Source organism: Chaetura pelagica, unplaced genomic scaffold (genome assembly GCF_000747805.2).
Source record: "Chaetura pelagica isolate M959 unplaced genomic scaffold, ChaPel_1.0 scaffold70, whole genome shotgun sequence".
Lineage (NCBI taxonomy): Eukaryota > Metazoa > Chordata > Aves > Apodiformes > Apodidae > Chaetura > Chaetura pelagica.
In genome coordinates, this window is record NW_009952265.1 from 5,171,722 (window position 1) to 5,197,860 (window position 26,139).

Below are 26,139 nucleotides of genomic sequence, written 5' to 3' on the forward strand. Positions count from 1 at the left end.
TAAGAAGTGGTTTAGGTTTATTTTTAAGACCTATTTTTAGTAATTAATGACTTTTAAAACACATAGCTTCAAACCATTTAAATATAGTGTGATCCCCTTAACCTTTATTTTACTGAAATAACAGAAATTGTGAAAATCTAAGAGGTTGTTTTCTGTTTCTAAACAGAAAGCATTCACTTCGCTAGTAAGAAATTGTGGGTGCTCTTTTTACATACAGTTTAACTGTCATTAGCTGTCGAAAATAATAGCCTTCAAATGTTACCTTCATTAGCTTACTTGCAATGTTGTGTTAGCTGTGTTTTTCTTCCACTGAAGTAAAAAGTGGAAACAAAAATATCCTAAAATTTAAAACACAGTATTAAAAAAATCAACTGTTGAGATACTTACGAACAGTGGCTTCTTCTTCTTGTAGAAATCTTTCCAGCACAATACGAGCCATCAATGATGGGGCAAAGTCCACCTTACCTCAACAAAAATAAAAAGCTAATTTTAGGAGGTAAATGCATTTTGATGCACATTCGCACATTTTAATCTCCTCGTCGATTAAAAAGAGCAAAAACAGATGAAACAGTAGCTATTCCCAATTAATAAGCTCAACTATTTGACCTAATGTGTAGCAGCAACATACAGTATCCAGTGGAAAACTGAATAAAGTACATAACATATGCTACTGGTTATTAGGTTTGAACATTATGCATTGAACCACTCTTTGCAAAAGATGACAGTAAAATCCCTTTTGTAAGGTTACCAACCAAGGAAGAGAAGTGGTGATGCTTTCCTGTGAATACTCACTATATGTGGCACCCATCAAGTGATACCAGATATCCTTAGCATCATGTTCAGCTTGTTCATCTTTAGAGTTTGTATTTTCCTTTTTAACAAAGCTATTTCTTAATTTAAATAGTTTTTATATGTATGGAAAATGTATGGTGTAGTTCTACCTGAAATTACAATAGCTTTTTAGATACCATTATAATACTCGTTCTGTGAATCAGAATTTCAACTATGAGACAGTAAACCTTAGCCACACACTGTACCAGTGAGTTTTTCTTGAAGAATCTTCAAGTTCAATATTAATACAAAAAAAAATTATTTTGATTCAGTAACTAGACAAAAAAAGTGGTTTCATCCGTGCACATATTTTTCCAAATATGTATGTACCTGGATGCCCTTAAATTCCCCAAGTACAGAGGAATGTTTTCCACAGAGCTGCTTATTTTCAGTAACCCACATCAGAGCTGACACATGAAAAATGGTGAAATTACTGAAGGTAGTCCAGCCTGAATAAGGACTACCTTATTAGTTCAGGTACTTGCATCTTCCTAATTTTCATATTAATCATGTGTCCATCTTCCTTTGAAATAGGACCATCATGCTTCATGTCAGAATTTAGCATATAAGTAAAATTCATAGTGCTTTAAATCTCACTTGAAAATATTTGTATGGAGAAAACAGTGAATAAAAAGGAAGGTGAAAAAAGGAAATTTATTTTAGTTCTTTTGCACTACATATACAATATGAAGAAACTGGTGAACAAAATTTTAAAAAATAAAATTAAAAGTAGTTTCCAAAACACTCAAGAAAACCCCTCAAACAAACCCAAAAGATAATAATATGGAGCTTTTTCTATTTAGCAGGGCTGCTACACACTGTAATGTACCTATGTTATATATTTCTCATCAATTTTTACAGTTTCCACTGATTAAATATATATTGACTCATAAAGTATTACCATTACATCAATTGTCAGCAGATGCAAGAGTATGTCATTTAAATATTAACTATCATATAAAAATGGCAGCTTGATTGTTTGGAAGCAGTAATCTGGTGCTGGTTATTGCCACATTTCCCTAATGCATTAGGCAGCAGTCACAAAATGCATTGCCTTTCTTATATGCCTGCTACTATGAAGTCAGAAGCGGGTAAGTTCTTTGTATATCTTCCCTTTCCCTTAGATTTAATTTTTATTTATTTCTGAACTGCATATATATTTGATCTGAATTGCAAAAATGCATTAGTATCACATAAACAAAGATATGCTCACTAGAGTCAGAAATTATATACATCATCTCTAAATCAATGGGAAAAAATATACAGAGAACCAGTAACAGATATATTACTTTGTGCTTGAAATATTTTTATGACAGTTGTCATATAATATGGGTGCAATATATCATGTATCGGGTTGTTTACCTAAATTCTTAATAAGATTGTACTTATTTAAAGTACATTCTATTCTCAGTAGTTTAAGCCTTGTCTTTTCCAGAAATGGTAAGATACTACACATTACCACTAATGAGAAATAAATCCTTTATTCTATGCTAACTGTATGATCAGGGTATGTAGACACTTCACAGACCATTAAAACCTTCTAGTAATTGATAGGTAATCGCTCATTTGGGGGATGCAGCAACACACATGAGAGAGAAACCATTCTTTCTTACTAATGTAACATGTAGAACTTCTGCTGTTGCAACACTTAATGTTCATAGTGCCATATCATTTTTAATGCACTCATTTTCTGCCTCCCTCTTACATTTTCTATTAAAATGCAACACAAACCAGCATATATTGAATTATATTCCTTTGAGGGTTGCATAAGAAGTTCCATGGAGTATCAGCTATTGTATTGTTATTATTATTGTAAATAAATATTTCGGAGTTTAAGGGATAGATATTTCATTTTTATTTTTTTTAAAGCCTCACTGCCACTCTTTCAAACTTTTAAAATCTTCTTTAAGGTGGTACTTTAGATAGCAGTTTTTGATGCAAATAACACCTTCCCTCCCAAGGCAGATTCATATTCTAGTTAATAAACAGCATCAATACATTTGTCAAGACTTCAATGGCAACCATACCGAACTTTTCATATGCCAGCTTTTCTAAGAAATGTCTATAGTGAGGAATTTATTCTGCTTAATTGCTGTATATTAAAGAGCTTTCATTAGCCATCCTCTAATCCGTATAAGCAGAAGAAAATGGAGTAAGGAAAATTAACTGGTTTAATTCTTCCTATAATTAAAAAATATCTTACATGGGTTTTGTTATTAAAAACAAGGAATAAAATATAAGTAAAACTGATGCAACTCTATTTAATCAATGTGGAAATTTTTACTAAGTTTGTGCATTAAAGACCTATGGTCTGCCTAAAATTTCCAGCAGAATACAAATTCATAGTTTCTTAGACACTCGCCTTGAAGTTAAGAGACTAATTACATTAACTGATTTATTAATAAATGGGGCTTTTTGTCTAATTATTGTAAGTACTAACAGACTGGGGAACCATTTTAAATGTCTAATGTGCCTTGAAACCATTTTTTTAGGTTAATTACATTTCTCAGTGAAGTCACTATAGATATGCCCCTTAGGTTTCACACTGCAAGATTAAAAGAAAAAAGTAAAGATGATTACCTCATTGGCCAGCTTCAGTAATACAGGGGCAGCTGCATTCTTCATCACCCCATTCAGGTACCTAGACAAGACAAAGCCAGTTAACTCTACAGTGGAAAGAAGGGCCAGTTTATACATGTCAGTATCACTTGTGAATCTCTCTCACTTGGGGGAAAACACCTTGGTACAGAATAGTTAATCCGAAATCTTTTAAGATAAAAGTATTTTAAACAGTCACTAGCTCTCCAGGGTTGTCTTCTATTCATCTGCAAGATACATCACTCTCAATTAAGTCAATGGTTAAAAAAAAGAAAAATCAAGAAATTAAAAAAAAGTTGGCTTAACACCATACAAAAAAATAATATCTGTATTACTCAAAGATGCATCACAGACAAATAAACCTCTATTATTCACACTAAAGATTTTGGGTTTCACATGACCTTCAACTATGATGGCACACTAAATCTTACTCAAATCACTACTAAGCACAAAACCATAAATTCTCAAGTTTAATTCAGATTCTTTCAACTGGGGAGTAGTTTAAGGCTTTCTTTAGTGAAATCAGAGTCTAACAACAAAATTAATATTCTAAAGAGAATTAAAAAAAGAAATATTAAGGATCTAATAAAAGGTGATAGAAAGTCATTACACTATCAGTGGCAAAGGTTTAACGTTTCAGGTTAGGAGCACAAGACCAGTATGGATACACAGGGATGTTTCTGACCATTGCATCACAAAACATAACCTTCCTCACCCACCTCTGCTACTTTCACTCTTTGATGTTTACATTTCAATCACGCCTAAACCTGTTCTCAAAGGTTGATGAGAATAAGCTGTATTATTGGAAGCCACTTTGTGCTTTGGAGCCATGTGGATAAGAACAACAGTTACCAGTTGAACCTGCTCATTTATCCTATCTGTATTTGTATAGCACATCATTACTGACGTCATTAGAAGGCCACAGCCTTTCCAGCGCTATCGTTACCTATCCATCAGAAGTCACTCTTCTGCTCATTAGTTACAGACATTAAAATTCTTTATCATTTTACCCTCCTGTGGAACGGGTGTAACACCTTTACACAAACGTCTTCACAGAGGATTAGAGGGCTTTTTCTTTGCAAGTTATTCTGGGTCTTAATGAATAACAGAAATTATAAAAGCTTTTTGCTGTAACCTATTTTGATTCTACATAAAAACCCACAAGATGCCTCATCTACAGTTAAACATTGAAAATTTATAATAGCAGAAAAAAAGGAGAGAGCATAAACTAAATACCTAACCAAGAAGATTTACTTGAGATCAGTGTTCTGAAACACGCATCTAGTTGATCAAATAGCAAAGCTACAGCTGACAATGGAGTAATTTTATGTCATATATTTCTAATGCTACTGGCAATTCCATTATAGACTAACAGATCACACGTTAATGGCAATACTGTTCTGAAAAGCTTGCTTATCCTTGTAATCTGCCTTCACTTTTGCCTAAATTTAAGACCAGTAAGTCTCATCAGAGCAGCAGAATCTACTCCAGTCAACTGTACTTCTACTTGCTCCCAAAAGGGACCACCAGAAATTACTACCTTCAAAAACTGGTAGTTTCTGAACTAGGAAAGCAATAGAAGCACAATTATTTGCTTTTATGTGGGTGGGAACAGGAAGGAGCAAACCACACAGACTGGGCTTCACAGTGATAAGATGGATGCTACAAAAGAGTAGAGGAGAAGACATGTTTGTCATGTTGACACTTGGAGCATTTCAAGCTGGCTTCTGACTCAAGTAGTCTGCCCCTGCAGCTTATGAAACATACTACACAGTAAATCTACTAAAACAGGATTGAGATTAGTTTTCTAACTATTAACCAGAACATCTCTGATTTAAAAATGTGCATTTTATTCAGCCATGTTAATACATTTGCAATATGATATACCCAGAAACAGCATAAAGAATGATTTTCTCTACCACCACCATACACTTTCATACATAATGCATTAGTTATGTACTGCTATCATAGTTCAGACAGTACAGAAGGGGACAGGAGACCAAATCCTCCTACCTGATGTGAGCCAAACTTAATCACACCTACAACCTTACTGACACCAATACAACTGCTCCTTTGCATAAAGTGAAATTTGGTCCCATGTTTCAAGTTTAAGTTGTCAGAACTAGTAACAAAATCAACATAAAAGTGATTTAAGTTATTTACACGTGTCTTAAGAAAATGGTTATTTACACAGCACTTACAATTACTTCAGGGCACTTCACTGAAACTGTGCTAGTGAAAAATCACTAAAAATAGTATTGTATGCACACAGCTATTAACACAAGAAAATCTGAAGCCAATATTCTTCCTAAACAAGAGTCAACACTAGAAAAAGTGCAATGTGATCCACTACAAATTTTTACAGAACAATATAACTACTAAAAATAGAAAATCAAACTTCCACACAGTACAATTCACACTAGACATTCTAAACCAGTGCCTGACGTAATAAGACTGTGCATAGGTTTTAAATATATGACTCTGTGGTAGTACAGTTAATTGTTTACAAATGAAGGCTTTTTGTTTATTTTCCTGATTCATACAGATTAATATAAAGCATAAATATCAGACATCTGTAGTCACAAGTAGGAACTCACTTGCCATGCATGCTCCTCAGATATGTCAGTCTACAGAGTAATATTTTAATTGGGTATCTTTACCATTTATCAGGATGCCCCAATTATGTCATTTCAATATTTTTAGTAAAGGCTACAGAAGTAACAGACAAACTATAAGGTGTAGTGAATACAATTTATTAGCTGGAGATGCAAACAATTGTAAAAACAACGTAGAATGACAGAGAGGTTTTAATTCTCCCTTAACAAGTATTTCTGACATTTCTGCTGATAAAACACGAGTGATCTAAAAATTAGTCCTTTAATAGGCAACACATGAATATAATATGTAACATTTTTAATGTAACACAAATGTTGTTTTAAAGTAGAAGCAACTGTAACAGAACAAGCCCCCTTGCTTTAAAAAAATAATCATCAGTATTAGTCTTGACAAATAAATGGTAATTACAAATGACAGGCAATATATGATGCTATCACATGCACTGTAAAAAAATATTTGCTTATTGTGACTTAGAGCAAAGGAAGTAAACCCCCTTTCTTAATTACAGTGACCAAAAGCTGAAAAATTTCTGAATTTTCATTGAATAATATTTTTCGTTGAATGGTTCTGTATTCCTCATCCCAAATTTTTAATCCATTTTTATAGGAAATTACCTTTGTAAGCTAATTCATTCATAATTGCCATAACAATTAGTAGGTACAATGATACTCTTAAGCACGGTGGGGAGGTCATACCTTTGGTAGTAAGTTTCAATAGCTTCAGCAGTGTGATGCTTGGCATGTGTTCTTTTGATTTGTTTCTAGAAAAAATGAAAAAACAAAGAGTTTTACAAATGTGTCATAGATCAAAACACAGCAGTCATGACTGCCCAAACACATGTTCCTTGGCTACACTTTGATATATAAACTGAACTATGTTTTTAGATTCCGTATAGAAATGACATTCAATCTACCTATTGAATTGAACGTCTTCAGACTGTACTGCAATGTACCGTATATGTAAAAGCCAATAAGGTCACAATAATTGAATCTAAATAAGTTTACTGAAGGCTGCAGAGGGCAAAGAAAAACTTGTTCTCTCCTTCAACCTTTGTATTAATTTTCCCTCAATTCAATTCCATCTAAGTCTGGTGCACTCTAGTTTTACAATTCAATTGGCATTTTTAACCAGCAAGAACATTGCTTAAAAACAACTTATTTGAAAAACTACAAAAAGTAATTCCATAGAGACTTGCCACTTGACTGACACCTGTCATCTCATGATAAATGACTCCATTTTCTGCCTCTCTTGCCTTCTGCCACTCCGGCAATGGTCATTTATCATCATCTCTGTCAGCAATGGAAAGCAGCACTGACAGTGCAAGTCAGCAAACATTTAGCACATGGAACCACGCAACGCAGGGAAATTATTATTGTCAGAATAATAATGGTTTAGCATAATTTATTACAGGTCCACCAAATAAGCAAAGGCTAGATGTTATTAGACAGATGGATGGGTAGGCTTGGCAGCCATCCACCGAGACTCAGGCGGTGCTTGATGTGGAAAAGGGAACATCCTCCAAACCAATCAGAAAGCTGGCAGTTCAATTACAAAGAAATAAAGGGACATTCATCATTCAATTAGGCACCTGTCAACCCTCACAAAGGAGAAAACTTCTAACCTGGTACTCCTGGGAGAAGATGCTCAGCAGAGTGGACTGCGATTGACTGGAACAAATAAAAGAAGGACAAAGTTAATTACTGGAGTGCACTGCAAAGAAACAAAGGAGAAGGGAGCTTCAAAGTTAGGCCTGCTGCCCTGTAATCTAACATAACATGAAAACAAGTGTGGAAAAGTTGTTCCAGATGAACACCTCAGACAAAGGCTTCCTGCTGCTAGGTCAAGAAGAGAGCGTACAAGGGAGGGGAGGAAAATACACCAAGAGTTTCAAAGCAAACGAGTACATTGTTTGGGTGATTCCTTTTTCAGCTTCAGAACCCACAAAGTTCTGTCAGAAGCAGGTAGCTGAGTTAAAAGGGAACAGGCAAAAAGGAAAACAAAGCAAAATTTCCATTAATAATTTATGGAGTTAAATTCCATCAGCAGTTGGGAACATGTGGCTTGTTCACTGGCAACATATTGAAATTCATTTTGTTAGCAGCAAGGGAACCTCTTCAGTAGCTGTCTCATATTCAGGTTAAAAACTTCCCCCTCTGTCAGAAGTAGCATATGGGACCACTGGAACATTCCCACTGAAACTGATGTGCTTTGAAAATAGAAACTTTCACAGCAGGAAGCCAAGATTCCCTGGAGCCGGTCATTTCCAAAAACTGCCATAAGCTTCATTCATCTAAGGCTCCACTCAATGTCAAACACCTGGCAATGAAGCAACCTGGAAAGCATTCTTCCCAAGTGGGAATTTTTCTCTCTGAATTGTTAACATTTAGAAATGGGACAAGATTTTTATTTTTTTTTCCTCTTAAAGGCAATCAATATCACACTGCTACTGTTTTCAATTGTCCTCTGTGGATATATCTACCTCATCACATCCTGAATACAATTAATTACTCCTAATATATTTTCCTACTACATGCAACTTGAACAAATTATAGTCTCAATAAACTGAGTTTTATAGTACAGCAAAGCATTATGAATAATTAACACTTTTCCTGTCATGAATTTACCTACTAAGGCATAACACAGATATGTACAAAGATTCAACAATGTCTAAAGTCTCGCTCTTCTGCCAGATTTCCTGTATGTAAATTTAACAGCTATATCACATCATACGTACATTAAACATAAATATTCTCTTTATACATAAATGGCCCTTGTCCTTGCAATTTACACACCTCAAAAATACTAACCTAAGGAAGACTTACTCTCATTTTCAAAAGGGAAAACTGAGGCGCAGAATGACTAAATTGTTGGTTCAGATGTAAAAAGACGGTATGCAGCACAACATAAAGTTACCTCTAAACCAACCAGCTGAAGCACTGGTAACAAAACAAGTAGGTTAATGCAGTACTACATAAAGAGATTACAAGTCTGCCTTATCCATATCTGTGCTTCCTGCATCTTTGCCATAACACTGTATTTTGGACTTGTCTGCCCAGCACAACATCTGTGTGACAACAGTAAACTGAGCCTTGATCTCCAGTGTTTTACACATGAGAATGTTCATCCTGACTACTCACTGACTGAATGTTAAAACTCTAGAAAAATGAGAGTAAAATAAATAGTAATATAGATTTACAAAATTAATTAATTAGAGAAAATTAATCACAATCTAGTAAATAACTTAAATACTGAGGCCAGGATACAGGTACCAAAATGCCTTCCCAAAAGGTGCATCATCCAATTATGGTAACCTTCAACATGCACTTGTAACCATTAGAAGGTGAACAAAGGAATGAAATTAAGATTATATACTTACACAGGCTATATGCATATGAAAAACTAAGGTATTTCAAGTTGATTTATTAAAAAACAACAACTTGGAAGGCTGTAAATAAGTTGGATACATATGTCCCCTTAATGGCTCTCCACGTAACTATTATTACCTGACAGATTTACATGGTTGTAATGGTAGCACGGAATTTAGAGAAAAGATATGTGAAAAAACTAAAGCAAAACAGGGCAGCATTTAACTGGACCTGAAGGGGGTTTGCAGGAAAGCTGGGGAGGGCCTTTTTCAAGGTCTTGTAATGAGAGGACAAAGGGTAATGGATAAAAATTGGATGAGTGGATATTAAGGTTAGAGATTAGGAGGAAATTCTTTAGTGTGAGGGTGGTGAGACACTGAAACAGGTTGCCCAGGTAAGTTTTGGATTCCTCATCCCTGGAAGTTTTCAAAGGCAAGTTGGATGAGGCTCTGAGCAACCCGATCTAATGGGAGGTGTCCCTGCCCATGCAGTGGGGTTGGAACTAGATGATCTTTATGGTCCCTTCCAACCCAAACCATTCTATGATTCTACATAGGTTATAATTACTTCTACAGGAGCAGCCAAATTCCTAGAGGTCCACCTGTTCTCTGATGCTTCTATACAGGATTTCAAAGCAGCAAATGAGAAGACAAATTAATATAGTTGAGATACCTAGGAAAAGAAACAAAATACTGAAAATATCTTTTATTTGAAAAAACTTTTCAGTGTTGCATTATTGCCTCACATATTAAACTTTATAGTAAGCCTCATGGCTTACTGGAAGGCTAGTGATACAGACATGTTAGTGTCGAGCAATCTCTTTTCTTCAGAGTCAACTGTAGAACCAGGGTACAGCTTTGCTAATTTTCTGAAACACACAAACAAAACCTCCAAGCTCATAATTCCAAATACTACATAGTTTGAATAATTAATAAATTAACTTATTATCCATCTTGTCAAATTAAATCTGTTTTCCAGGAAAACAAGCAGAATTTCCTCTTCTGCTCTGTAGCAGCCACTTTCACAGAAACATTTTCTTCTGCAATTCCAGATGGTAATGGATCTAACTCGCAGAGCACTGCTCAAAGCAATCAGCCTTGCCCTTCAACTATCCTCTTTTTCTTTTACATCAGCATCCATAATGAACCAATTTAAGTTGTGTTACTTACTGTTGATGTTGGTGGTGTACTTCCATCTGAATGTCTGATGAACTTTGTGCTCTTAACAATACGTAACTGGATTTAGGCAGAAAACCGTGAAATCTATGTTCTGATAAAAAATGCCCTTTTTATAAAAAAAAATAGCTTATTTAAAAAAAAACAAAACAATTTCTAGGTTCCAAATTACTTACTAAAAAATTCTTATTATTAAAAAAAGTATTACAGACATCAAGGACCATCCACATTTAGATTAGGATGCCCAAGTCAAACCCAAACAAGAGATAAGAGAAACTATCACTAAGAACTTAAGAGATCAGTCAAACTAAAGACAACTTCAAGTCTGGTGCTGAAAAAAGACCATGCCTTTTGGTCCATGCCTTTTAGACCATGCTCTCCTAATGAATTGCAGTGGAGAAGGAATGCTATCATCCCTGGAGAGCATTTCAGAAATGTTTTGTAATGAGTATTCACATACAAACTATGCTGATGCAGATCTGTGCTTCATAAGCACTGACTCTGGCCAAGAAGCAGATCGTAAGGACAAAAATAATTAATTTGGATCAGATCATCTCAATACAGCAGGCTTGCAGATCTAGCCATGATTTGGAGTACTGTCTAACTTTAATTTCATATTTGCTGCAGACTCACCAGGAAAAAATCCAAACAAGACAACTTCTGCTAATATTAAATTACTGGTCCTTGCAAACAATTAATTCTTTACAGATAGGATGAAATTTACACTTTTCTACTTTATTTTCTGAGATTACTGAAAAAATGTAACATTTTAAATACAAAACCAAGTTTCCCCTTGTTTCATCAGTTCATTTCAAAATAAATTTTCTTTCCCTCATCCAAGAGTAAATATGAACTGCAGTATTTAACCCAGTAACTATTCACACAAGTGGAGACAAGCAAGTAGAAAGCAAGGTCCACCATGAGACAAATATGAAAAATGTATATAGAATAGTCTTGATTTTATTTATTTATGTATTTACTTTTTTACAAATACAATCTATGAAGAATATTGCTTTCCTTTCATAAAATGTAACATTCCACCTCATTAAGATGGCAAATATATTGGTTAAAAAAACTGCATTGGGGGACAGGAGCTGCATTTCCAAAATTCAGAAGCTGTTAGCTCTGAAATCCCAAAGGGCATTGGCAAACCTTCTCTTGGAAGTGCACTGCCCTTAACTACTGTAGGAATTCAAGTAGGGGGAGAAAAGGCTTGTTTCCTTCTAGAGTCTCCAGCTTAACTATGTAGTCCAAGTCATATCCCTTCATGAAATGTTGTGGAGCAGACAGCAAGAGTCTAATTTCTAATAACTGGAAAAGAACTTCCCCTTTACATGCATATGAAGTTTAAAAATCTTTTTCTAATGCAATATAGAACTTAAAATAAAAGTAATACATTCAAGTGATGGCTAGAATTGCATGGTGCTTCCATGTTGCATTAAGAATCTATGTGAGGAAAGAAATATATACATTTGACAAATTTAAACTACTGGGGGTGGAAAGGGAATCCTGCTCGTAGCTATCCTGAAATTGCAGAATGCATGTCTAAAATATGTTTATTCTGTTACTTTATGAAAAAAACAATGAAAGAAACCCAAACAGGCTTTTAATTCTCACCTTCTGTAGTGCAAACGCTTTGGAACAGGGACTCTTAAAGAAAGCAGTGTTTCCATACTGCTTAGCACATGCTAACCAGTCTGCTCTTATTTACAAAACCCCTGACAATGGATTTCAAACAGATCTAGCAGCATCAGTTCAAATGTGTAACACATGCATGGATGCCTAAAGCCTCTGAGGCTTCCCAGACCTGTGGGATGTGGGCTAACAAGCACCACAGTTATACCTGTGAATCAACTACCAGTCAGATGGTGAACTTCCCACCTAAGAGGAGGTGCCAGCTAGTGGATTCTCAGAATTTCTTCTATGTGTCAGGGTTGTCAGGACAGGTAAAAGGTTTCTTAGCAGTTTGAATGGTTCCACATGAGGATCCAGGAAGGCTCAGTAATAAAAAGCCTTATACCAGTAGGCTTATATACATCCAAGCACTAAATAAAATACAATGAGGAAGTGAGTCTCTCTTACCTCTAGAATAGTTCCAGCTTTAACCTCTCTTCACTGCAGCTTTTAATATTAAAATCTTTCCTAAAGTTTTAATATGCCTGTGATCACTTGTATGAATTAAAATTTTCAAAAAGCAGATAATTGTCTGTGTACATATTTGAACTTTATCATTCATGAATCTAACAATGATTTCTTGCAAATCAGTGAATTACCAATTTAAGCTAAATCAATATATGTCTATATATCTCTGTGTGTGTGTCAATCAATATGTGTTTCAATCAATCTACAAGTTTGAATTGGAGTAAATAAGGGAAATAAAAATACCTAAATCTTGAGTTCCAACACGGTAAAAATCAGTATCTTCCAATATTACAGCTTTACAGCTATACACGTTCAAGTACAGGATACAAAAACAGTTTTATCATCTCTGCATAAGAACTGTTCCATACAATAAAACATTATCAGTAGCTATTGGTTTGGGAACTACAAAGCCAATACAGTGATGTTGGAGGAATAATACCATTACAGATATAGTAATAGTACAGAAATTCAATAAATAAACATATATATGTGATAAGAAGTATCTGCTGATATGCTCATTTCAGACTTAGTACCATCACAATTAAAAGAAATATTAAATTCAAGCTGATCTGAAGAACTACAGCTCTAATCAATTTTGAAATTCTCCGATATCCAGATCAATAAAGTATGCAACAGTTTAACTCTTAACGGTTTAAATATGAATCAGTTACTAAAAATGGTCTTTGCATCAAAGTCAATTTCATATCTTTGGTAGGATAAAAAATAAAAACCAAAAGTAAAGGGTCTAAGGAAAAAGACATACTGCATTGCAGACTGACACTATCCAATGATAATAAAAAGGTGAAATGCTGGCATGTGCATACAACTTTGCTGCCTATAACCAGGCTTATGAGAATAACTGTATGACAAAGCTTCAAGAAAGCTACTTGAGAAGAGTCATCACTTCTATGACCTTGACACTGGTTGGTCTCACAACTTCTCTACAATTTAGTGATGTGCGAGAACAGATGATGGTGCAATACATAGAAATGGCAACATTTAAAATTCATAGTAGCATAAGGCCATTACTTTTCCCACTGGGCCACTTGAACTTTAATAATGTCTGACCTAGTTGGCCAATAAGTCCTAGCAGCAGACAGAGGAAAATTGCCAGCATTAGATACTGTTTGAATGATTTTTCATTTAGAAAGACTTAGAAGTTCCTTTAAGAACAGGGCACCAATTCTTCCTGAAGACACCTCATTTTTTGGTGTCTGTTGAAATGGCCAATATGCATTAAAACAACTGCAGACTATGAACAACCTGTATCAGACATGAAAAAAATAGAATGCAGAGGTAAATAAAAATTATCAATACAGGCAATGATCATGAAATAATGCTAGCAGAGATAAATTCCACCTTCTTTCACCTACACTACAAAAGTCCAACTTTTAACAGCCATAATAAAAATGCAACTCAACACACATCCTATTGAAAAGATTACAAAGTATTTCTGATCAAGGCCCCAAAATGAAAAGAGAAGTCATAAAAAAGACACAATTTTTTCATTCATGTATATACGCCTATTATGAGAAAAACATTAGGCTTTGACAATAAGCATTGGTAGATATGGTTAAAAATGGAACTCTTAAAAAACAGAAACAGAAGAGTGGTGTTTCCAAATGAAAATACTTTTTGGTAAGCATTAATAGAAAATAATAGTTTGCCTGAGGTATTGTTCTGGTATTTTCTCTTTCCAGAGTTCAGTCCTTGTTGCATGAATATTTGAAACCTACTCAGCAGCCAAACCCACACAGAGACCTTTGTAAGTAAATACACTTTCACTAATGTTTCAAGTAAAGTCTCTTCCACGAAAACATAAAACTGTTTTTAAGGTTCAATTAGCAACCTGAAAATCATTTTCAGGTGCAAAACAGAACCAAAATATATCCACAATGCAGGTTTAAAAAAGACAATGTCAGTGCTAAAACTTCAAATTAAAACTCTGATATTAGGCCTCAATAAGTATCACATCTTTTTGCTTTCTCTGATACCCTTTGATCATCTATTTAAAAAGTCCATTGCTAAAGACAAACTGATAGGAGTCAAACAGGTTTTGCCTCCCACGTATGCCTTGATAATCATAGCACTAGTCCTCCACATCTTCATCTCCTGATATCCTCTAAAATTCTCCTTTTAACTCTACCAATAAAATTTCTCAGAAAATTAAATAAAAAGCAAAGCTTGAGACTAACAGTAGCAGATGATTTGCCATGTCTTTGTCCTCAACTACTCCAAGTTACTTAGCAAGAAGCTTCTTTAATATGCAATGACCACATCCCAAAGCAGAGGCATAGAGCAGCATACCAGAAACTGAGAGAAAAAAGCAAAACTTCTGCCAATTCCGTTTGCACTTGACTTTACATTGTCCACACTTTATTTCATTTACTTCAGTTAAGACTATACAGAAACCACATTTTCAAGTTTGAACCCTTTCTCTTAGTACCACAGTCTAAATGCTGAACTATTACACCAAAATACACTAATGTTGTAGTCAGCTGATGACAGCTGTACAAAGAAAGATCCTCCTAGGCTGTAACAGCAAAGGACCTCAAAATTCATCTCTCACCTTTTGTATCTGTCCTCTTGACAGGGCGAAGGTCCATACACTGAAAAAAGATTCACTTAGTAGGTTATTACTGGAAATAAATATTTGATATTTTAATTTTGTGTTCATCTTCCTCATTCTGTTTGGATAACCCTACTGAGCTTTTCCCCCAGGAAAAGAATTGGATTATAGAATACCTTGTCAAGAGAGGTTTTTCAGATTCCAATCTTAAATTTCCTGATTGTGGAGAAAGGGGTAAATTATTCTACTTTATATTGGTTTTTATTTCAAACCTATATTGTCCTATATAAGCTAGATGTTTAAATTTAATTTTACAAAACTATTTTTATGAGTGAAAAGCAATATGAAGCTAATTTAGACTACTCATTTTGCATTAAAAAATTAGCCTGTATGTAAAAAGCATATCTGTGACAATTTAAAACTAAATAAATCCCCAAGCACCCTTAAACAATTTGCTCCTAAAAATATATAATCAAATTTAGAAAACTATAAATTATCTTTAAATTTATTATTTACAAGCAATTAATTACAAAGACAGCCAGGTGGCTTTCATTACATAAATTACTGTTAATGACACTTGCCTCATGCTGCTACTGTATTTAGCATTTGCATGCATCACATGTCAAGAACATACACTGTTGCACAGCTACCTCCAGGGCAAAAAGTGAACACCCGAAGTCAAAAAAGCTTCCAGTAATCCAATCAAAATTGTTAATACCTTAGATGAGTCAGGATCTTAGTAATGCTTCCCAAGCAGGATACAACTTAAAGAATATTAGCTCTATCAAACATAGATGATACAGAAGAGTAGTTTTAAGTAAATTCCAGCTTTAGGAACAATACAGATTTAAGGCAAGAAATTAATACATTTATAGCTAGTCACTCTTGAGATTTTTAGTCTTAAAACCCTAAACAGTGTTTATTATAATTTTTGAGCTATTTTTAATTAGAAAACAAAACAGGAGATAATTCTTGTCTGTGTAGATAACGAATAGCACAGTACTTTGCCTTGTATATGTAAGTTATTGTACCATACATGTAGATACTTACAAATCTACTTTCAGCCCCAGGGGTATAGCTTGCTGTGCCATAGAGGGAATAAACTAATTTAATTCCACAACTTACTTCCTATTGGGAAGATGGCAGAAATGCTCTAAGAAGGAAACCCAGCTGTTTCTTTAGTAGTAGTTTTCCAGCACTTTCTTTTAAAAAGTTTTCTACCTACGACTAGCAGGCAATATGAAGCAAACATCTGAAAGACATGATCACAATACTACATTATTCTACCTTAAAACTTCTCTAACCTTCTTTTCCCTTCCTCCTCTTTATAGAGGAATTTTTTTTTTGTTCTTTACACTGCTCTGAAAATCCATATAACTATATACTTTGCTTCCTGCAGTGCTGAAGAAAATGCTGGTTTTCCAGAACTCCTGTTCCATGCACTAACTGAACAGAATCAGCTCTAATGTAAACAGGCCTTAGGTTCACGATATAGCATCATCTTCACTAAGCACCAAAGCTTGACCAGTTTTGGTAGAATGGACCTGGAGGCCTTGGTATATAAATATGGAAGCCAAGGAAGAAGGAAAACTAGTTCAGCATAGAACATTTGTTCTATGTTAAAATAAACTGAAGATGACCTCAACATGCACCAAGTCACAATGGCATGACTCACTGACATTTCTTAAATTTCTGGGAGTTGTCAAAAACACAATACAAATATACATTGCTGTCTTTACATTATGCAGTTAAGGACTAGACTTTGAAAAAAGAAACAGTCAATGAAAAGGAGATAGCCAAACTTCACTAGAATTCAGTGAAATTTGACTGTTAACATCCTTTAGGCAGTTTTCAAAAAGGCCTCAAACAAAACATTCCAACCCTAGCTTCTCCCACTTTAAAGTCTTCATATATTCCAGAAAAGCAGCAAAGGCCATGGAGCCTTTCTGTCCTTCAGATTTTTTAAAATTTGTTCTTCATTATTTAAATATCAGGTCTTTGTATGTTACCTAACTTCTAAGAGTGGCAAACTACCAGAACTAGGACATCAGAAAACAGTGGAAATTGACAAGATGTAAAAATAACAAACTGTAGTGGACTGTTTACATTTCTGCATGTTATTCAGTAACTAACATCTCTGATACGTTGTTATAAAAGAGTGTGTATTATTATGAAAGTCAAAGAGTGTCCCCCTTCACTTTCAATTGAAGGGCATCTGAACATGTCTCCCAATCAAAAACAGGGATGTCGAGACCTAGTTTATAGAAACCAAAAGATTTAAAGGGAAGAAGGGGTCTAAGCCATAACTTAATTCTAATTTGGAGTGGATATTCTTTGCTTTCAACCTTCTTCTTTTAAGAATAAGTACATGCCAACTTTCATTTAGAAGTAATTTCTCCTTCCCCGCAACAGTAAAACTTTAAGGCTTCTTCTTCTTCTTTTAAGAATAAGTACATGCCAACTTTCATTTAGAAGTAATTTCTCCTTCCCCACAACAGTAAAACTTTAAGGCCAAAGATGGAAAAAATGGCATTAATGTAATTTTTGGCACAGCAGATATGCAAATACTTTTTTTCTCTCAGTACCCCAAAGTATTTTGTTAACGCACCACCTTCCACTAAACCAGCCACTAACAAATCTTTCACTTAAAAGTTACAGCAGTTCATATGTGATATGCTACCTGGATTTAAAAAAAAACACAAAAAAACCCCAAAATAACAAAAAAACCCAAACAAACAAAAAAACAAACAGAAAAAAGCAGAAGGCCTCCCTAGCCACCTAATCACCATATCAATGACACATGCCACAACAGAGAAGCACTAGTTTATTTGATTGATCATGGTAGATAAACTCCAAATAACAGAGAAATTAACAAATGCTTGACATTTGCTCAACATCCATTATTCTGACACTGCTTTCAGGATTTCAAAGCCTGGGAGTATGCTTAATCAACATTCATATTCCCTAGTGAGCTACAGGCACCATATTGCGCCCCGCCTTAGTACTGATGAAAACTGCATATTGGCCATTTCCAAAATGTTCTGGGACTCCACACAGGGCCCCTTCTCTCCCTTGTTCCTGTTCTGCAGTTTTCTTTTAAACACTTCCAAGACAAAAGCATCTGCCAGTTTTTCTCTCTGGGGATGTATGCAAAATGAACTTAACAGTTTTAAGGCAGGAGAAACCCTCACATCTAAATTCATTCATAGGACAGAAAAGGGCCTAAGAGGCCTCTCTAGGGACAAAACCCTGCTGAAATTTTCCCCGACAACACTGGGAGCTTTATAAAATCTAAGTCCAGACAATTTCCAATTCAAATGCCCAGCATAGCATGACCTTTGTCAGATCTATGAGCCCTAGATGCACCCACTATTTTTTTATTCTAACCAGCACAGACATTAGACAGGGCACTACTGCTAAGCAGGAGGTTGAATATTTGCATGCTCTTCTATTGTGAAAATGTAACAGTGACAGCACTGTGTCGAATTCTTTTCCCTCTAGAACTTAAACTCCATAGGAGAGGCATAGCTGACAGATGACTCTCCCAACATCTGTGTTATGTATGCTGCACAGCTGAGGAACCTTGGATCGCTGTCATGGTTTCTCAGAGATGACCTACACCTTTTCTTTTACCCATGATCAAAAAAGTAAAATAAAAAATTGAAAACACTCTTTTTTAAAATGAAAAGTAAATATGGCAAGAAAGATTAACATAATTTAGTCATTAAGCTGTTCACATAGCAGCTCACCATATGTTGTATAAATGTTCTATACAAAATAATTTATCAGACCTGACAAGTTGCACATCATATTGTATTATTTAATACGCTTACTAAAATTTCATGGATCAAGCGCCATTTCTGAAAGCATACAGAAAACCCTAGCAAATATTTCTTCATTTTCCATGATTTATTTTGATTATCTTTTACAGCTACATGATAAAGTGGAACTTGCAAAATTACGAGGTTAAGGTTTACACAGCTATTGCTTTATATACTAAAATATAACAAATGGCTCCATGTCTAGATACCATTTTACTTGCATTTAATATTCAGGAGCACATTAAACATTGCCTTCCACCGCATATTTTAATAATTTTAACCGGGTTATTTCGGTAAACATCCCAATCCACTAATGCAAAGTTCTATTGAGATTTATATATCTCCCCTTGATAAAGAGATTAAAGACATAAGAATTACAAAATAAACTAAAGCAAACAATTAACATGTGATACATGTTGATCATCCCAAACGTGTCTACCTAGAAATGTATTGGTTTCTAAGCAGTGGCTGAAACATTTGAATAATACTTTAAAATTACTGAGGTTTAAAATGTTAGAAGGGGAAGATATATGCCTAGATAAATGGAGAAAATTCTCTATCCAGAAAGCTCAAAACCACAAAAATAATAATGCGCAAGAACAAATGCCTGTCACTGGCGAGGTATGTGTCTAAATAGTACATTAAAAAAAAAGTGTAAGCAGGAAGCTTGTGGAGAACAGTTGTTGGGTAACCAATCAGATTTGTTTGGAAAAAAACCCTCCACAGTTAGAGGACATACCAAACAGATAGATATGGCTAAAAACAAATCTAGACTGAATCCATGCATTTATTCCAGAAAGAACCATTTTCCCTTTTCTCTTTCAGACCACTGAAGTCCAGGAACACCATACAAATGGGATAAAAAAATGTAGTCCAACTTCTGGTTTTGTTCAATCATTAAATTCTCCTGTTTCTAATAACAGGATAAAGGAAAATGTATTTCTCTGTCAGATAATTCATCGCAATGAGGTCATTAAACACTGCATTTGGAATGGAACTTGCTTGGTCTGTTGGATTACCTGCCAACTGGTCAAAGCAAATCGTCCTTTTTAAGCTGTGTAAGAACCAGCAACCTAGCTTATGAGTTATTTTTATCTTTTTGTATTTGGGGTATTCAAGAATGCATTCGTCTAGGAAGATACATTGCTCAGCTGTGTTGGAAACTTAAGGACAGCTGCACTGACAGTATGCATTTTAAATTAATGCTGGAAATGGCTAATGTTCAATAGCATTTTCGTCTGTAACAACCTATATGCAGTGTCTGGCTATTACCTCCCGTACTTTGCACCACTTGTAGCCTTATAATACACATCTGCATTCTACAGGAAAAGTGCATTAAAGAACTGGACATTACCACTATCAATGGCAGACTGACATGAAGTTCTACAACCTCCCAGCCAACTACAAATGTAAGTAGAGATACATGGTTTCGTTACTCCTGTCTGGGTCCTCAACGACAAACCGCAAAAGACCCTTTATACTTATTCAGTCACAGAAGTAAGTATTACCTCTATTTTGGTCATAGTTTTTATGTTTTCTTTGAAACAGTTTTAGGCAGGCTGCATTACAGAAAAGACTACCTTTGCTATTATGTGAGTCCTACTCAAATATTTGACAACATGCTGCTTTCTGTGGAAGAAGGTGTGCTATCTTAGGACATTTTTATTCAGTGTTGAAGCTTCTGGAGGTATCTGTGAATCAATGCTATCAAACGCTTCCAAGACCCTGCAGGCCTATATACACATATGCAAACAGAGAACATTCACCTAATCAATTAAGTCCTCTTCAGCATCACATCCTGACCTGAAGCCATTTTGCCAGTTTGGGTGGAAAGCTGCACTTGCTAAAATATCCCATTGTGATAAGAAGAATAAAGCTAACGTTCAAGAATTCTTCAGCATACAGCAATGAGACTGTCACTATCAATCAGCCTACTGGATATCCTGGAGTGTGTACTGGAAGGGACAGTGTATCCCCTTCATATCACTACCACATTCAAAACATTATGGACACAAGAATTAAAAAAAACACACATGTATGAAAAAGATAGATTAAAAGGCTTAGGTAACTAGGAAATGGAAGTTTTCAACCTAAGGGGCTCACAAACCAAAAAGTTTTTCCCACAACAGACACAGATTCCTATTTGGCAAATTTAAGTCTGCTGACAAGAAGTTAATTTACTTTGAATTCTTCATTTGAAGTCCACTGACAACAAGGGCTGCAAAAAATACAAATCGAAAACTAATGATATACTGTGAAATCTTACCATGACAATGGGAGTTTGAAATGTACTTGCATGGTACCAATTAGTCAAACAAACAAATGAACAAAGCTTTCAACATCAATGCATCTGAAGAAAACAGAAACATTTTTTCCACTCCTCTTCCAATGCTGTTGGGTTTTTTTGGTAACGATACTCTAACAGGCTTGTCTTAGAACATAATTTTAGTACAATCAGTTACTGTATGCCATATTCTTTCAGAAATTAAACCCTACCATTTTTTCATTCAGTTTCAAGTATATGACAAGCTTCTATTACTTTCATAGACATGGTATTTTCACCAGGAACTTAAAGGAAGAAACAATTAAAATTTCACTCTCATAGAAGGATACATGTTATTTTTTTAAGTGATGTGATAAGCTTAGGGACATATATCAGGACCAAAATGGTTGTAGTCATTAATTTAAGTAATAAATCATAGGTCCTGCCAGCAATGACAGCAAACAGATGCTAACAAGAAAACGTATTATTTAATACTGTCACGTGTTATAAAAATGTGTTTCGGACATGTCTTAAATTTTTATAATAATATGCATTTAATACGTTACTGTTTTGACATATACAAGAATCAAATTTATAGGTCTCATTTGGCACTTGCTTTTTCTTATGTGAACACAGAGTAGATTCCTGAGGGGGAAAAAGCTCAAGAAGTGAATGTTTCAAGTAGACGTTTCCAACAAAATCGACTTACCTTGCTGTCTTTAAGTAAATATCATAAGCACTTAATCTCGTTAGAAAACTAACATATTTGCGTTCATGGAAACAGAAGTATTCCCTGAAAGCTCCCAAGAAATTCAAACAACTATGAAGTTTATCTCTCTATATACACGGACAGCAAACAATCTTATAATTTGCTGCCAAGTTTAAAAAAATAATTATGTAAAATCCTTACAAGTAGAATGTCAGTACTGAATAACTCTCAATGAGTCTGCTAAATTATTAGAATAGATTTTATTTTCTATTGTGCATATTATTTGTTTCCTACATTTGTTTAAATAACACCATGTAATGCTACAATAATTTTTATCAACTGCATCCCTCAAAAATATGCCAAAGCCAAACCAAAATCTATTACGTATTCCATTCCTTCCATTCATAGCCATACTCCTCTCAGGGCTCAGACAGACAGACCGAACAATAACCTGATTTGAAGAGTGACACCTGAAAGAGTAGGAAATGCAATTATGCCTTTTGGCAAGCCCAGCCACACTGAACAGAACCACTGTGTATACACCTTTTCCAGCACTGTATCTCTGCTGCTGTATAGCCTACTGCATAAGGTCCCTCTACAGGAGGGTTAATTGCAGTAGATCACTGCTTTTTCCAAACATTTCTCGTTTGCTTTAAGGAAAATGGATAATAACAACACTCCTGTTTGCATTCTGTTTCACTTTCAATTTTAACCAACTCCTCCAGGTACCAGCAGAGTCCCTTTCTTGGAAGTGCTTCACTCAATGTTTTAAAACACTTGAGGAAGCAGTGATCAGAGTATGGAAACTAAATTTTCTTCATTAAATCTACTGAAGCAGATATTAAAAATGCATTTAATATACTGGGGATGGCTGGTGGGCATCACTGACTGTGACAGGCCAGTTACTGATGAGCTGCTGTCAGACAGCCTTCTCAGCAGGGATCTGTGTCTAAGGCTGCTGAAGGACAGCAGTATCTTCCCTTGTGTGTAAGCTCTATTCATCTCCCAAGTATTTACTAAATCACAGACCTCTGCACACAAACCCAGCGTTTCAGCGCATGCTAACAAATGATGGATGGCCTAGTCAATTCGTTATGTCCTGAAAGCGTGATTTCCTGCCATTCCAATCATCAAACCTCTAGAGCCTTCAGAGCTGATCAGTCCTGGAGAATATATTTTGCAGGCTCTATTAAAGGAGTAGAGGTTCTTTCCATTACTCTCAAACTTTTTTCTTTTTTTTTTCCCCCTGGCTGATTTAAAGAGAAATCCCTCCTTCCCCCCTCCTTCCAACAGCACCACTGATTCCACTCTTATCTGTGTAAAGTATTCAGGGCATGTACTGTTAATGTGTTAGTAAAACAGTGTTCCTGGAACACCAGCCCGTTAAAAAGACATATTTTGTTTGTGACTACTATAAAACATGACAATCTTTTATTTAAATTCAGCTACACATCTTTATTATGTAACTTAGACAAGCCCCCCAAAAATTTTTAACTTAGCTTCTTTGATCAAATAACTTTTACAGCAAGGGAGCGCTCAAAAAGACCAGTTTTCTTTGTACTTGTCTAGTGAAAAATATCAGAGACCTCTTAATTTTGTTCCTCCTAAAAGCATAAGCCATTTAGGAATAAACTTCCGATGTTCCAAAGACAGGTTAGCTGTCAAAGAAATAAAGCTTCCAGGTTTCACCCCTTTTGTAGCAAGGCAATATACTTGACAGTCTTTATTCTACATGCTAGAGGAGAAATTTTATTTAGCTTACCTATTCAATGATCTATAGGAGAAGAATATACGTACCTCACACTTCTTATTCTGAAACACTGAGCTTCAAACAAATTAGTCCACAGCTGCTGAAGAGTTAGCTGTTTACAAGTGCAGCACAGTTTAGAAGGCCGTGTAACAGATAAAAGTAAACTTCAGGTAAATAAGCATTTGGTTGATTACTCTGAAATGCACAGACCTTGGATTTCTTTGCCTGTTAGGTGTGATCCAGCCATAGCCAGCACAAACCAATCTACGTTGCCCTATCGTTCACCTCAACCTTGACCTGGAGATTAAACTCACTTTTATTGCACACAAAGGTCATCTGTGTTAGGTCAAAATTCAAAGTCTCTTGTCAGCTAAGGTTGATATATTCCAACCTTTCCTACTCTAATGCATCAAATTTTTCATGGTGAGGTCATATTCAGCAGACAGCGTATTCAGCAATTTATTGTGCCATTGTAATATAGCCCAGAATATGACTGTCCAAAAAACAGCACATGAATAAAGTATTTTCCCCTCTGATGTAGCAAATTTCCTCTGCTCATAGAACTCTAGCCTAGAGTTGTTCGCAGGCTTCAAAAGGATGTTACAATATGGAACTGTTTCTGAAATACATGAAAAAACTACAATTTTTACCATCATTGTCCTTAAATACAATCAACATGAATATAACGGTATCCTAAAATCCACAAGTCAATTAAATTGCACATATGGTCAGTGTTAAAACTTCCACTCCATCCTTCCTTAACAGCCACCATAATCTGGTCCTTAGATCTACAGACATCTGTTACTCTGTCTGAAGACACTGAGCTTGTTTTAGAATGAAACACTTAGAAAAAACAGTGCTACAAGACTTATATACCTATCCCACTGGTGATTATCACCACCATGGAATTTGTGAAGTGGCAAAAAGTACAACCAAATTAAATTTCATGAAGCAACACAGTAATATACACTGTGACCAAGACAAGTCCCTACACTCAACGTATAAAAGGATTTTCTTTTTTTCTTTCTCTTTCTTCCTCTCTTTCTTTCCCTTCTTATTTTTTTTTCCTTTTCTATCTTTCCTCCTTCTCTTTCTCTTTTCCTGTTTTCATTTTCTTTTTTCTTCTCCTTTTCTTTTTTTCTTTTCTCTCTATTTTTCTTTTTCTTTCCTCTTTCTCTCTCTCCTCCTTCTCTTCTATACTAAACAAGAGCACCTAACATGTAGCTATAACAACTCAGAATGCATTTTCAAATTATAGGGAACTAATTTCCACTTCTGCATTAAGAGGCCTCCTCCAATAATTGTACTTAACCATCAAATTTTCAAAGGATATAGGATTGGCTTCTAAGTGGTTTGTATAAATTCTTCAAGGGCAAAAAGGTTTTTTTTCTTTTACTTAGCCAAAATGAATTTCACAAGTGCAGTAAGTCCTGTTCTGTATGATGATTTTTTTTAATAAAATGAACTATACTTCCATATGGTAGAACTTCCCCTATTAGCAGACTAAAAGGTTAAGAGAGAGGAGACTTACCAATACTCAAGAATTCAGAAAGTACAACCTTAATTTTGATTGCATATTTCAAGCAAAATTTGAGGACTGGTCTTTAAAATAACTTTGCATTTTGCTAGGACAGACAATATTTTTGGGAATGCTTGTAAGGAAGAGGATGATTACACTTATAAAAATTTTAACAGAAAACTACAATGGACTTCCCTCAAAATTAACTTTCATGTGACACATGCTTATCAAAGAATCGTAGAATGTCTTGAGTTGGAAGGGACCACTAAGAGTCATCTAGTCCACCCTGCCTACAATAAGCAGGAACATCTTACACTAGAACAGATTGCTCAGAGCGTCATCAAGCCTGACCTTGAATGTCTCCAGAGATGGGGCCTCCACCACCTCTCTAGGCGATCTGTTCCAGTAATCCACCACCCTCATATTAAATTATATTAATTATACATTTAAATTATATCACTGTTTTAATTATATATATATATAAGTTATATTATAAATGTCTACTTCTCGGTTAACAGCATGAAAAGAACTAAAAAAAAATACTTTCCAAACAAATCGGGAAGGTACTAATGTCCTGAAGACCTAGAATTTCCATGTGCAAGTGTAAGAATTTTCTGCCTGTTGGTATTGGAGAGTCCCAAAACTGAGCAAAACTGTATTTCCCATTCTACCCTGAAAGCTTCCACTGCTACCAATAGCTATGTTTTAAATAAGTATCTTATGTTTATAAAAAATGGAGAAGACAAAGTTCTTCTGAGTTATATGCTGAGTTAGTTAATTT

General features: G+C 35.1%; 1 protein-coding gene across 1 annotated transcript in view; it reads right to left on the bottom strand.

The window, feature by feature from the left end:
- LOC104397696 (chromosome unknown open reading frame, human C15orf41) overlaps positions 1 to 26,139 on the bottom strand; it is a 123,481-nt gene that overhangs the window by 91,456 nt on the left and 5,886 nt on the right. Inside the window, exons 2-5 of the mRNA XM_010007703.1 lie at positions 7,667 to 7,712; positions 6,741 to 6,805; positions 3,412 to 3,472; positions 388 to 460 (exon numbers count right to left, since the gene is read on the bottom strand). Coding sequence (XP_010006005.1) covers positions 388 to 460; positions 3,412 to 3,472; positions 6,741 to 6,805; positions 7,667 to 7,712 — 245 coding nt within the window. The remainder of the gene's footprint in view (positions 1 to 387; positions 461 to 3,411; positions 3,473 to 6,740; positions 6,806 to 7,666; positions 7,713 to 26,139) is intronic.